This window comes from Mesitornis unicolor, unplaced genomic scaffold (assembly GCF_000695765.1).
Source record: "Mesitornis unicolor isolate BGI_N332 unplaced genomic scaffold, ASM69576v1 scaffold20198, whole genome shotgun sequence".
Classification (NCBI taxonomy): domain Eukaryota; kingdom Metazoa; phylum Chordata; class Aves; order Mesitornithiformes; family Mesitornithidae; genus Mesitornis; species Mesitornis unicolor.
In genome coordinates this window covers 1-14,055 of record NW_010204131.1, presented here as the reverse complement: position 1 = coordinate 14,055, position 14,055 = coordinate 1, and the positions used below count along the sequence as shown (strand labels likewise).

General features: G+C 42.6%; 1 protein-coding gene across 1 annotated transcript; it reads right to left on the bottom strand.

Moving 5' to 3' along the window:
- Positions 1-9,195: 9,195 nt before the first annotated feature.
- Positions 9,196-10,383, bottom strand: TMEM246 (transmembrane protein 246). Its single transcript, XM_010190959.1, has one exon. The coding sequence runs from the start codon at positions 10,381-10,383 to the stop codon at positions 9,196-9,198; it is 1,188 nt and encodes a 395-aa protein (XP_010189261.1).
- Between the last annotated feature and the right edge of the window lie 3,672 nt (positions 10,384-14,055).

Here is a 14,055-nt window from a genome sequence, read left to right as displayed (position 1 = left end):
GCTCTGCAACCTTGAACTTTAGTGTGTCTTTACCACAAAGATTCACTGTTTGCCTGAAGAATGACGTAGTTTCTCCATTTGTTTGGCTCGTGTAGCAATACCTTTAGCCTTCACATGGACATGGTGAGACATACAATTTCTCCTCTCACTGTCTTCATTAGGGCATTTCCTCTTTGAGCCTGTCTGTTCTAAAACTGCATGCCAAGGTCAGTGCCTGCAGGAAATCTTTCATGCTGTCAGTGGTAGCAGCCTGTGACAGTCAGCAGAGAAACCTCTGAAAACGCTGAGGATACAGTCTAATTGAAGGCCTTGTGCTTGTGTTGCTTTTTCTCCTTCCCAATCCATACCTTTTTGCTGAAGAATGCTATATCACATAACATGAACAGAAAGCCTCCCTTGCTTTACAGCATTTGCTTTATATTCTGTTTCTCCCATCCTAGCAGATAGGTTAACCTCATGGTGTATTAAAGCTTCGCCGCCACGATCAGAGGCATCTAGTATGGATTAAAAACATTTTTAATGCAATGTGTTATCTAAGACCCTCTTGAGACCAAGAATGTCTTTTTCAGGGTCACAGAGAAAATCAAGCCCCGTAATTCCTCGTTTGGTTAGAAGCTGTCACAAGTAAGAATGTACTTAAAAGTGTTCCTTTCCCAGTGTCATCCGTGATGTAGTTTTACAGACTATTACAGAAAAGCTGGGGGTCTTAATGAAAAAAAGTCTTTGACATTTAGAAATCACTTTACATAATCCCCTGCAGCACACCTTGCATTACTAACCCTTCTCAGAAGTATGCATATATATTTCCAGGTGGGTACTGGCTAGTATGTGCCTTTCCAGTTCTTCTGAGCCAATATCCAGCACTTCAAGCACTATGATTACAGGTCCTGGCAGAGATTCTAAGGACTGAGGAGAAAAAAAAAGTAAATGGACATGATGGTCAACTTTTTCACTTAATGTAGGAATAGGAGCCTTTTTCAGGCAAGAATATGGAATGAGCAATCATGCTAGATAATGTCACTGTAAGGTTCAGTACTATTAACATGCAGAACCATGACACTGACTATGCTATGCAGAAATTAGTAGTAGAGTGATAATGAAAAATGCACTGGAGAAAAGTACATACTTTCATCATCACAGCCATGTAATCCTAATCTGGGGATACTTATAACTCTAAAAATCAGGTTATAGTGGTATCATGTATCCTGAAATGATAAAACGAATAACCTTGCATCGTGTGGGGAATGCAATGTACTTGCATTCAACCAAGGAACTAACTTGCTCCGTAAAAAGTACTGAATCATTGCCTGCACTAATTATTCTACAGCAAAATTTGTATATTATCCAAGTTGTAAACCTGTTTCACTGAGTTAGTGTTTGAACTCACAGTATTGCCAACTTCCCCAGCTTTCCAGTGACCCAACCAATTTTGGATAGGCTTCTTTTTTTGTTTAAGAACTTTTCAGTGTATTGTGCTGCAGCCATAGGGCTGTAGCCTGCAAGATACTGCCTGCTGGTGTAAGCATCCTTGGTAGAGGTAGCTACACCTAGACATTACTTTGAGTTCGATTGAATTTGTGGCCATGGCCAGCATGACTTTGACAGTACAGGAAGACTGGGACACCTGTAGTGGACATTGAGTGGGAGGAACACTAAAGTTCTGGTGGAACGTGTGGTCAGAAAGCAGATTTGAGGGCCTAAGGAGAACAGGAGGTAGGAGGCAAAAAGAGACAGAGATGAATGTTAAGGGGTACAGGTAGCAACTTTGTGATAAAGTGGCTCAGTAATGGCATGAAACAGATGCCCTTTTCTGGAATCTGCTGTTGTTTGTGGGGTTTGTCTTCTCCTGCAATTGGTAGGGTTGGCCATGCAGGCAGGGTTTCCTGTGGGAGTTCAGCTCCTGAGGAAGCACCAGGTTTTCTCTGCCTCCCTAGGGTTCTTCATTCCCTGCTGCCTCTGCCACAGCAAGGGGGAATACTGCAAAGATCCCAGGCTAAGGATAAGGACAGGGAGAATGGGAAGAGAGGGCAGCTGAGCCAAAGAACAAGTGCTCTTAGTTATTGGTATTCTTAAAAATAATTTTACAGAATATTGCAGTGATTGCTGATTCACTTTTTTATTGAAAAGAAAAATCTTTTAATAGAGAAATATTTTAATAGAGAGTTTTTTGAGAGTTTTGGATGTGTAAGAATTTTTACTTAAATATGTATCTAAATAAATACAGTGATTGAAGTTTTTCTGCGTGGATTACGGCTTTTTTATCTGTTAATGAGGAAGCTGATGTGAACAGTCCTAAAAATCTCTATAGCTCACTCAAATCTCTGTTTGAAACATCACTGCAAACAAGATGTAAAAGTAGTAAGAGAGCTTAAATGTTCATGGCTGTGCCTTTTATGGCGTGGAAACAGAAAATGGTGGTCAGTGATAAAAGAGGTGTTAAAACACAAACTCCTAGAATTTTCTTTCAGAAACGTGGCATTGAGTAAGTGCATTTTGTATTTCAATGGCTTTGCTGATGTTGACTTTTCCTTCTGAAACTAACATACAAAAGTTGACAGACATACACATTTAAAAATTTTAAAGACCACTAAAACCTGTTTTTACAGGTGACTTGGGTTATTATTTAGGTCTTAATTTGTGGTTTTGCTTTCATTGAGTTTGACAATGCAAGTACTGTATATTCATAATAGAAGCCAATTTAATTGCTGTCCTTGTTATATCCAGCCTTGCTGTGAAAGGATCTGACAGTTTTGTATTAAGTTTCAAGTAAGACTGTTGCTGAATGAAGTACTTGAAAATCAGTGGAAAACCTGGTTTAAAGGCAACAGGTAAATATTTTAGAATTGCTTATGTTTCTTCAGGCTGATGACTCTGTTTTTTCTGCATGTTTCTAGCAGTATCATTCTGATACTGATTTTGCCTTTAATGATTTATATTAACTAGCATTTCAAATGCAAATAATAAGTAAAAGTGAAGAGAGATGAACTGTAGTATGTCTGAGAAAGATGAAAAAGATATAAATGGATGAAGCAATTTCAGAGTTTACAAGAGGTCACCAAGAGAAAAATGAGAATTAAATCTTCCCTCTGTACTTCAGTAAATTAAATACTATTAATCTTACCAACACTTTTGTACGTGGTCAGGCCTATAAAAGGGTTTGAAATGGAATGGAGAAAAACACTGCAAGTTGGAAGAACGTTTGAGCATAATACATATCCACATGAAAAACGCGTGGCTCCCAAGAGAGCGCTGCCTGCGTGATGGGGTTAAAGTCTAAGCAGAGCTGAGCGGAGTCTGCCTCCTCCTCACCTCTCCACACCATGCTGGATGTTTCCTGTTTTCTGTACTCTGCAGTCTTGCTCAACTGTCTCAAAGTCCAGCTTGTTCATCCCTATCTAATCAGAAATACTGTTTATTAAGTGGTTTGTTTTCCCCATTCACCTACAGCCCTCACCCCCTGTGCAGAAAGCCTGGCCTTTAACCCCTCTGAAAGAAATCAGCTGCATTTCGAGCTCCGCAGCAGTGTCTGCTGACACGTGCATCAGGGAGGGCCTGGAGGGTGCTGGGCAGAGCAGACCCAGACCCACAAAGAGCACCAAGGGGATTGCACAGGGAGGTTTTCATGGGTCTTCATTTTTGGTGTCTTAATTCAGTTGCAATAAACACTGTAACTTGGAATGAAAAACAGGCAAGCACGTAATATAACAACCTGGACAAGCTGGAGAAGTGGGCCCAGGTGAACCTCATGAGGTTCAACAAGGCCAAGTGCAGGGTCCTGCACCTGGGTAGGGGCAATCCTCATTACCAATACAAACTAGGAGATGATGTGCTGGAAAGCAGCCCTGAGGAAAAGGGCTTGGGGGTACTGGTGGATGAGAAACTGGACATCGTGGGTGGAGGAAAAACGGGACAGGAGCCGCCAATGGGTATCTGCAGCCCAGAAGGTCATCCTGGGCTGCATCAAAAGCAGCATGGCCAGGAGGGTGAGGGAGGTGATTCTGCCCCTCTGCTCTGGTGAGAGGGAGACCTCTCCTGCAGTGCTGCATCCAGCTTAGGAGTCCCCAGTACTAAAAGGACACTGAAGTGCTGGAGTGGGTCCAGAGGAAGCCACGAAGATGGTCAAAGGGCTGGAGCACCTCTCCTATGAAGACAGGGTGAGAGAGTTGCGGTTGTTCAGCCTGGAGAAGAGAAGGCTCCGGGGGGGGCTTATAGTGACCTTCTAGTACCTGAAGGGGGCCTACAAGAAATCTGGGGAAGAGCTGTTCACTAGGGCATGTAGCAATAGGATGAGGGGTAATGGTTTTAAACTAGAAGAGGGTAGATTTAGGCTGGATATTAGGAAAAAGTTATTCAGTATGAGGGTGGTAGATCACTGGCACAGGTTGCCCAGAGAGGTGGTAGAGACCCCATCCCTGGAGATAATAAAGATCAGACTTGATGGAGCTATGAGCAACCTGATCTGGTAACATTGTCCCTGCTCATTGCAGGGGGGTTGGACTGGATGAGCTTTAAAGGTCCCTTCCAACCCAACACATTCTGTGATTCTATGATTGCTGTCACCAAAACCTAAATCTCTGAAATAATCTCGATAGTGGGGACAGCAAACAAGGATACAACTTTAAATCAGGCTGTCAGTGACAACAGTTCTGGGCTGTGCAAAATATCTGCAACAAGACATGAAGATTAATGCAGTAATGACTCTGGTGTCTGTGCCTTTCTGTTGACATTTTGTTTTTCAAAAGGCAAGTAGGAAATAATTGCCTTCTATAATGGGAGACACTTAACTGGTTTTTTACCTGTTTAAGAGCACATAAAAAAAAGCACACTTACGTGTTGCATATTAAGGCTGGCATGCAATTTGCAAAATACAAACTAGAACAGATATCTGAAGTGGACCGGTTTGCTGAAAAGACCATTGTCAATGTGGTTTCTGCAGTGCTGGAGAAACACTGGACACTATGACTGAAATTCAGAGAAAGTAAGCACTGCAGAATTTGTAGCTAGCCAGAGGCTTACTAACAGCGCAAGAAAATGCTATTTTAATTCGTCAAGATTTAAAAATCACCAGTGGTTACACAGCTGGGAAGGTGGCAGTCATAGCTTGCCATGTAGAACAAAGTCTTGGAAATGGACATTGATATTACTAACTCTTATCATATAGGTGCACAGATAAGCTGGCTGATGGTGCGGATTCTCTCAAAGCATGAGCTGTCAGGACAGATAGTTTGTGGAAGTGAAATTACTCCAGCAACAGACACATGCAATGAAGAAGAACAGACCATGGAGTACCTAATTCTATATGCATTTTTAGCAAATGTATGTTACACTAAAGATTATTCTGAACCATATGTTGGGCCCTGCCATCTGCTGACTTTGGATACGACATATCTATAAAGCTGGTATGAAAATAAACAAAAAGAAATGTCAGGAGAGAAACTGTCAGTGCCTTTGTAACTACAACTACAACCACATAAAATTACCTTTTTTATTTTGTGAAATATATAGCTTTTCCTTACAAAAATATACTAAGGTTAAATTCAACCACTTAGAGCCTAATTTTATCGCAGATTCCCCATTAAAATGCCTCAATACTTGATTTGAGGCGGGCCTGAGCAACCCAGTCTAGTAACACCTGCTTTGATTGGGGAATTGGACCAGGGACCTTCAGAGATCCTTTTCAACCTGAATTGTGGGATCCAAATTATTAAATCCATGCGGATGCATGCAGATTCATGAACACAGAAGCATCTTTCTTTGTCAAATATAGTAAGGAAAGAGATGGATCTGCCAGTGAGGAAAATGAACAGTGGCATACAGAAGAAAGAGACAACAGAATTTTAATAAAAGGTTGTTTATTTGGTAGAAAGTTTGCTTGTAAATAACTTTAGGAAAAAAGTAATCCACCCTGCATCCAGCCAAACTGCTGTTGAAATACCCAGTCTGGCAATTTGCAGCTCCTCACAACTGAGAGGAAGGCCTTTTCTTTCTCTCTTCAATGCAGTGCCATCTCACTAAGACAGTGATACCTACTGTAGTTAGAAAATCCTCTTGGGCTTCTCATTTAATAGAGACCTATCAGTTTATGCTTTATGCTCTGCCAGAATCATGCTTATGTCAGACATACCTTGGAAACAAAGGTATTTTTTGTTTAATTGAGTAACTTCTCCTGAATTGTCTTGGACAATAATGCCTTGAGTCCTGTTGTCTGGCCCATCAAGAGAGTCCTCTTGTGCATGCAGTAGTTGCTGCACTGAAAAACAGTCTCTAAACTATTGGGAATGAATCAACACCCAAGAAAGTCCATATTGTTTGTTTCAAAAATAGTAAGTTTGTTTCAATGTGAATAAAACCAAACTCTTAAGGTGGTGTTTCAAGGAGTTAATGCTAGGCCTTGAACTTCTGTAGCCTGAAATACGGCAACTCAGCTCCACTCCGCAGATAGGAAAGAGAAGGGAAAGACTTGTGTGTTTGAAAACTGCATTTTCAGCCTGGACTTTGGAACAAAATCCAACAGGAATTAAGAACTCACAGTAGTCTCTGATTTCCAAGGGCAAAGTACACTTTTCTGACTTGTCATTTCTAATGAAACATATGGCACAAAAAACCAGAAACAAAAATCAATCTACTTGTGAAAGTTCAGAGGCAGCAGCAGAAGGAATGCTTGCCCAAGATACCACATTGGTATAGTGGGCACTGAGCAACCCAGGCATAGCCCTCTGCAGGCTCAGTAAAAGCACCACCTGTGTTGTAAAGTGAATTGGGCATTTAAGGAAATTATTCCAGAAGGACCCAAAGAATGTATTAACCTGCACCTTGCACAAAGGAGTCCATTCTCAATGAGTTTATCCGAAACGTCTTACTGACAGGTTCATGTTGCGGGCCCTCTGCATATTGTGTGGTTCCCAGTCAACTTCTCTCACCTCCTATGCCCTGAAAATTGTCTTCTGGTTTAGAAGAGATGCCTCAAATTCAGGTTCTTGATTTTCAGCTATGAAGATCAGTGAAATTATTGACCTCCCTTGGACAAAGTACTACTGGGCAAACACAGAAAATAACTTTGAGACAAACAGATAAATTTACCACATCAAAACATTTATTAACTGCATATAGTTAGTTTCTTTTCTTGCTGTGAGATTTTCTTTGCAAGAATGAATATGAATGGACCTTTGTGAAAAGGACAAGACATTGTCCTGGATTTGTACAGTACAAAGATAGAAAAAAAGTAATGAGAAAGTACACTGCACCGAAACATTCACAAACAAGTTGTATTTCATCATACACACAGGCACTTAGTGGAATAAATACACAATGACATTCAAATGCTTCCATCTTAACCATATTAAAGCCTGAGAATAGGTTTGCCCATCTGCTGCTGCGTAACTGCTCTGGTATCTTTGGGGTTTTCAGCAGCTGGGATAAACTCTGGTTCTTTCTGTGCAATTTTTCCTGTATCCTCTGGCAGAAGAGGTGCTTTGCCTTTGGAATGATGTGGAACCCACAAGCAGTTTTTACTCACATCTGATTTCCAAAGGCATTGTAACAGTACCCCAGCTGATTACTAAGACAGCAAAGCACTGCTCTGTGTTACAAGGCCATTTCTAATCAGCTAACTTGCATTATGCGTTTGTGTTGTGTAACTGATACCCATCATGCACTGACAGCCGGAGGTTTGCAGCTTTCTTTGGTTTCATGTCTGTTTTATGTCTATGACCAGACTTGGTAAGAGCTTAAGGCATAAATCACCTGGCAGAGACTGGGGTAAAGAAAATTCAAAGCAGAGCTCTTCCTTCACTGAAAACAAAAAAAACCAAACAACCCCCACTGACCAAGACTCAACAAAAATATTGTACTTGGTTCATTCCAAAGCTAGGAATATGGTTTCAGAAAGAGCTCAACCAAACTCCACATGTACGTGGATCTGATTCAACGCCCACTAAAGTCAAGGTGGGTTTTTCATTAGATATAAATATTTTGCTGCCAGTTCTTATTCTGTATGAGATCTCTGTAATCTGCATGGTTTTATATTTAACTGTGTCCACAGCTGTGGTACAAAGTACCTATCCCAAATGACTAACCAGAGCACATTAAGTTAACAGGCCAGTATCAGAGTTGGCCCCCTGATGTGTTGCACTATTTCTTGCTTTTGTGAATACCTAGCTTTGTTTCCTATGGGCATTCTGCTTGCTGCCAGGAGCAGTGAATGAACCACTTTGGCCGAGCTGTGAATTACAGCTCCAAAATGAAACAAGGATCCTGCACAACAGCCGCACCTGATACAATCTTTCCTTTGCCTCTGCTGATAGGAAGTCAAGCTAAATTCATGTTGAAGCCCAATCAGTAACTGATAAGGCCTCTTTTAATGACATGGATCCACTACAACCAGTGATGATACCAACCAACATGGTAGTCAGCCTTTGTTGTTTATGTCTGTGTCAATGAAAATGTGCACTTGTGACCTGACTGTGAAACATCAGTGGCCGTTACTCTGTTTTCCTACTCCTATCTTCAGAGGTGACCTTTCATGAAGCAGCAGAGGCTTTGTTTTCTGGAGCCTCTGTTCCAACAAAAAGAAGCAGGAAGGGTGGAGGTGCAGACAAGATCTGTAGGGGGAGAAAGTAACAAATAGAGGCTTTGCAAAATTTGAAGAATAATGGCAAAATTTGTGGGAAAGTTCACATAAACCACTGCTGCTTTTGAAGGGTCTGCTCAAAATCACTGCTCTGAAACAGAGAGAGGTGAGAGATCACACCTTAGTAAGGACAGAAAAATAAGGGCTTTTTCTCCTCACTAGCTTAAATGGGAAACATTCACTTTGTCCAACATTTCTGTTGCCCTAAGTTGAGGATTTCTGTATCTAATGTGAAGAAGAGTAGGCAGTATAGCTGCTTATACTGGTGTGAGAGCTTTTCCCTAAGAATGGTTAAGGAGAAGGGATAATTCACACCCTCAGGTGGAATCCTCCACTCCCCTTCCACATGATGCATGGTGATCAGTTCCAAGTATATATCAAATAGGGTCTGCATGTACATAAGTTTATTTTTTAAGAAACTTTCTTTTATTTTAGAGAGAGCTGTTTTTTGTTGCCCTGGAGGCACAGGATGGCCAATGTGTGCAGCACAATATCTGAGCTTGCACACTGTCCCTCTGCCCAGGGGAAAGTTCTCTGGGCTTTGAGTCTGGAAAGGCAAGAACAGGTCACAGCAGTTTCGGGTTGTCATTTAGCCGAAGGCTGGAATACATTCCCACATGCCGGACTAGATTGGGTTCTACCACATAGGCATTCTCCCCCTTCGTCCGCAGCAGCGAGTAGAGGGCAATATCCTTAGCAAAACCCTGGCGGCAGTGCAGCCCCTTCAGGTAACCTAAGGCACGGTGGGCAGAAGGAGCAGAGAAAAGCATGGCAGGTGTGCAGCACTCGGTGACCGGCACGATGTTATAGAGTGTGGGCGCCAGCCGGCGCAGCTCCAGCATGTAATGCCGTCCCACCAGCTCTGACAAAGCCATGCTGTACAAAGCAAAGAACAAGACAATGGGCCAACTGAGGCTGGGGCGCCCAGTTGCCCTGGAGTACATGCAGTTCAGCACAGGCCCCAGAAACATGCCCAGACCCAACCACTCCAGGATTCTCATGGGTTCAGGGTTGATGTAGCGCTGAAGCCTCTCAGGATGGTAAAGCTTGAAGTAGAGTGCGTCTCTGAGGTATGGTTTGGAGAAGCGGGCCAACAAGAGGTGCTGCAAGACAGTGAATATCTCCTCCTCTGGCACAGCATCGTCTTCTACTACAAGGACATATTCTGGGTTGTACGCCAACAGTGACTGCTCAAGGCAGAAGACATAGTCCTGCTTCTCTTTCTCAAACTGGTTAACCCTGGGGTCAGGGTTCTCCCCAGTTCTGTCATGACTGACCACAGGAAAGAAACTACTCAGAAGCCTGGCATCCTGATGGCTACTGGGGTCTGACTCCACATTACAGAGGAGTATGCGGTGGCTCTGGCAACGCGCACCACATTTCTGGAGGAGGCGGTGGAAGTGGGAGGCCACTTGCAAGACATAGTGGAAATCATTCCGCCTCTGCACAGTGATAATGGTGATCAGCAGCAAGGGCTGGAAGGCGTCACTGCCAGAGGCCACAGAGTTGTTTGGTATCTGCAGCTTCTCAAAGTAATGGAGGGCAGCCTGGCCCTCCTGCTGGTTCTGGTCCAGAAACTCCTGGCTCATGGGGTTCAGGTGCCAGCGCCGCAAATAGAAGTAAGAGTGGAGGAGCCGGTGGCAAATCAAAGGTGCGAGCACACCGAATGTCATCACAGTCAGTGTGAGGAGATGGATAAAAGGACTGGACCAACGGCACCACCTCCCGCAGAACTGCCAGGCTTGGTGTAACATGGCTGCTGCAGAAGGAGGGCACCCCTACTCTGTTCATGCCCTCATTCCTTCACTTCGATGCATCCTCCCTGGATTGCAAGGTATCACTGGTGCAGTGGCTGCCAAACCTGCACAATTTGTCCAAACCTAAAGAGGAAGAAAAAAGATGGTTAATGAAACAGGAACTGTCAAGAGTGGGAAGACTGTGGTTTGAGAAAATAGAAAGCTGAGGGCTAGTCACTGAGTAAGCCAAAATAAAAATCCCTTCTGGTGGAGGCATCACAGAATTGTCATGGGAGGTTGAGGGAAGATGAGCCAAACTTAGTTTCCAGCAAAGTGCCCCTAAGGCCTTTTCAGCATGTAGGAGTTCTGATCTAACTTGGCTAGATAGGACTTTGTCATGTTTCTTACTGTGCTTGAAATGCATAGCAAACAGGATGTGTGGAAATCCCTTTCTGTTTAAGGCAGAAAACTTAGATACCACTGTCTGGTCACAGTGACATAGGAAGGCTTCCGTCAGAGCCAAGAACAGAAGCCAGATCTCCTGTATCTTAGCTTAGCACATATTTGAGAGACAAACTTTTACCTCTGTAGAATGACACATGCTCCCCTTCTGTTGCTCACACACTTCCAAACGCCTGCTTTTTCACTTTACTCCCCAGAGTGTGAAGCAAGACAACAAAGATACCAATTTACTTCACTAAAGGCATGTGTACACTAAGTGTAATGTGTGCGTATCTCTCTCCCAGATGTCTCTTCAGACCCTGTGAAATACAGTCACAGCAACAATAACAAGTGGCAATTGAGCCACTGACTAATTTGTTATTTAAAAGTTTGTAATTTAAAATTATATGCCTTTAACTTAAAACTGAAACATTTACATACATACATATATATGTATATTTGTATACACACACAGACTTTAAACAAACTGCCACCTTCACAAAAGCTAGATTTTGCCATATTTTTCTCAGGGCTGCCACGAACACCTAACAGCCTGGCTGTCAGAAGCTTAAAAAAACCAGGGCAATTAGGCTGTTTAGATGAATTCCCTTGTGCCAGAAATTTCCCTTTTTAATCTCTCTTTTAACTCTTCCTTATAGTTTTCATTTCCTCTCCTTATGAACTGAGTTACTTGTGTCCCCACAGCTGTGCCTCATTCAGTGGAGAGTTTCTCTCCTTTTTAACCTTCTGCCTTCACCAAGTTCTGGTCATCAAATGGTAGTCCCAGACCAAAATATTACCCTTTTTCCTTCTCTGCACTGTCATCTGAAGCAGCCTAAGCAGTGATCTGTGGATGGAAAGAAATCAGGGCTGTGGCTTTTCTTCTCCGTCTCAGAAGAATGGACCATGCAGAAGAAATGACTTAGAGGACGCGAAGCAGGTTCTAATACTGGGACTGCTTTAAAAATGCCTTCATCACAATAGTCACAGATTTGCTGTATTTACCATTAAGAGAACTGCTTCCTATTGCATATGGGAATCTGAAAAATCTTACTTGAAAAGCCCTTTACTAAAATTATTGGAAAATATACAAGAGTTATTTCAATGATTTGTTAAAGACCAGGCACTTCATGCTGTGAGATCTCAAACCATCCTTGGATAGACTGCAGCATCAGTGTTGTGTTATCTTGTGATTCACAAAAACACAAGAATTCAAAGATTTTGTGTAATTAAATAGAAGTAGCAAATTTAAACACTGATGTATGAGAATGTGCAGTGTCTTCCCATATAACTCTTTTTTTTTTTCTTTCACAAACACTGCATAGTATTGCATCAGTGGACCTTGTAAAGGCCCTAAAGGTGATGGCTGCATTTCAGATACCAGATCCAAGCCATGATGATTCAGGACATGATGACCTGAAATACATCATATGCAAAGACATGGGATTTAAATGCACTTATTCATCCAAAATCTAGGGCTCTCCTTTTTCTCATTTTCTGCTAACCAGTCACAAACTTCAAAGGAACACACAAATGCAGAATCATATTCTCCAGCTCACACTGGCATACTTTCGAGTCTCCTCTTGATGCAAGCAGCGTTGTTGGCACTGTCACTGAGCCAGCCTCCAAACATGAAAGTGAGGATCACAGTGGGAAAAGGAGATCAAGACAAGCTAGGAGGTAGTTTAGTTCTCAGGGAGTAATAAAACCTCCTTTCCATCTGCCAGCTATGCTGGAGATTTGAGCTACAAAAACTATGAGTCTGCAGTGAGCTCTGTAGCTCTTGGGATGTACACTGAAGCACTAATAATCCCCACCCAAGCAAAAAGCTTCTCCTTTAATCTTTTACTGAAAACGTAGAAATGTGTGTCACATCATCCCAGCAGCAGCAGGAACAGCTTCCTGGTGGACAGCTGTGTGGTGGGTGCTGCAGCCTCACCAGGTGAATCAAAGGGAAGCTTGCCTAAGGTCTTGCTCTTCTGCAGCCCGCATTGTCCAAGGGTCACCTGGTACCACCAGAAGGTACTGCCCAGGCCAACCTTGGAGCCTACTGCCTGCCAGCCAGTTCTCCTGGCCCTGCCTGCTGGGAACCTTGTGCTGGGACTCCACCTGCTGGTGTCACAGCTCCTGGCACACCTGGGGTAGGTATGGTGGCACAGGTAAGCACCACCCTCTCAGGAGGGATCTCCTCCTGTTATACGATGCAGTAGCTAACTGAAAAAGACTGGAAGCCAGCCATGCAAATCACATCACATTCACAAGAGTTTCTGACTTAACCTGGCTTCACCTCATGAGTAACGCACCATCTTGGAGCTCTTACTCTGGTTTCGCAATTCAGGACACCTTAAGGAAAACAACCATCAAACAGGCACTTATGCTGATCTTCCTCTGCTGCCTGGGCTGTTAGCTCTCACATTGACTGCCACAGTCTTCACCAGTTAATTTACAGAGGAAAAGGCTGCTTTTGCTGAGTAGTGGAATAACCACAGAGCCTAAAAATGGTTAGGAGCTTATTCGAGTGGGTCAAATACTGTAGTTCATCACCGAACCAAGATGAAGGATGTAGAAAAAAGGGGAGTCACTGACATTCTCCTCACAAGTTCCAAATCTAGACAGAAATTTCTTGCTTCTACAGAGGTGAACTTTGATCTTATTAGCAGGACTTGAATCCAGAGTTTCTGTTCCAGCTGTTTGCTAGTCATTAGGACAGTTCTGACTTTACAGAAGCTATTCTGTTTTCAGAAGCTGTTAGTACTGTCACTTTCATTTTTTCCCCTTTTTAGGGAAAAAAAAATCTTGTTTGTTCTTTAAGTACATAAGAGGCATTTCTGACAGAACAATAAAATTTGAGGAGAAAAGAATCAGAATTTGATTTTATAGTGCTTTAAAAAAATGTATGAATCCTGAACAATAACTACTTTGCAAACATGTAAATACTTGCAGTGGAGAGCACTTTTATATATGTTCTGTATAGAACAGAGCCATTGCCTAAAGACCTTTAGAAGCTACAGTGATACAAAGCTGTACCTTTGTCTTGTTTCTTTACTTAGATCCTCATGATGACAGTTCCTTTCAAAAACACCTGGTCCACCTGGCTCCAAATCTATGTTCCCATCTTCATTAGTCTCTTAATTACTTGGGTGAATTACACTGTTCAGGAGGTTACCTCTGCACACTGTGGAAGAGAACGAAAGTGAGTGTATTGGGTTTTCTGTGACGTGGTTTTTGGTTGTGTCTTTGGTAACGGGG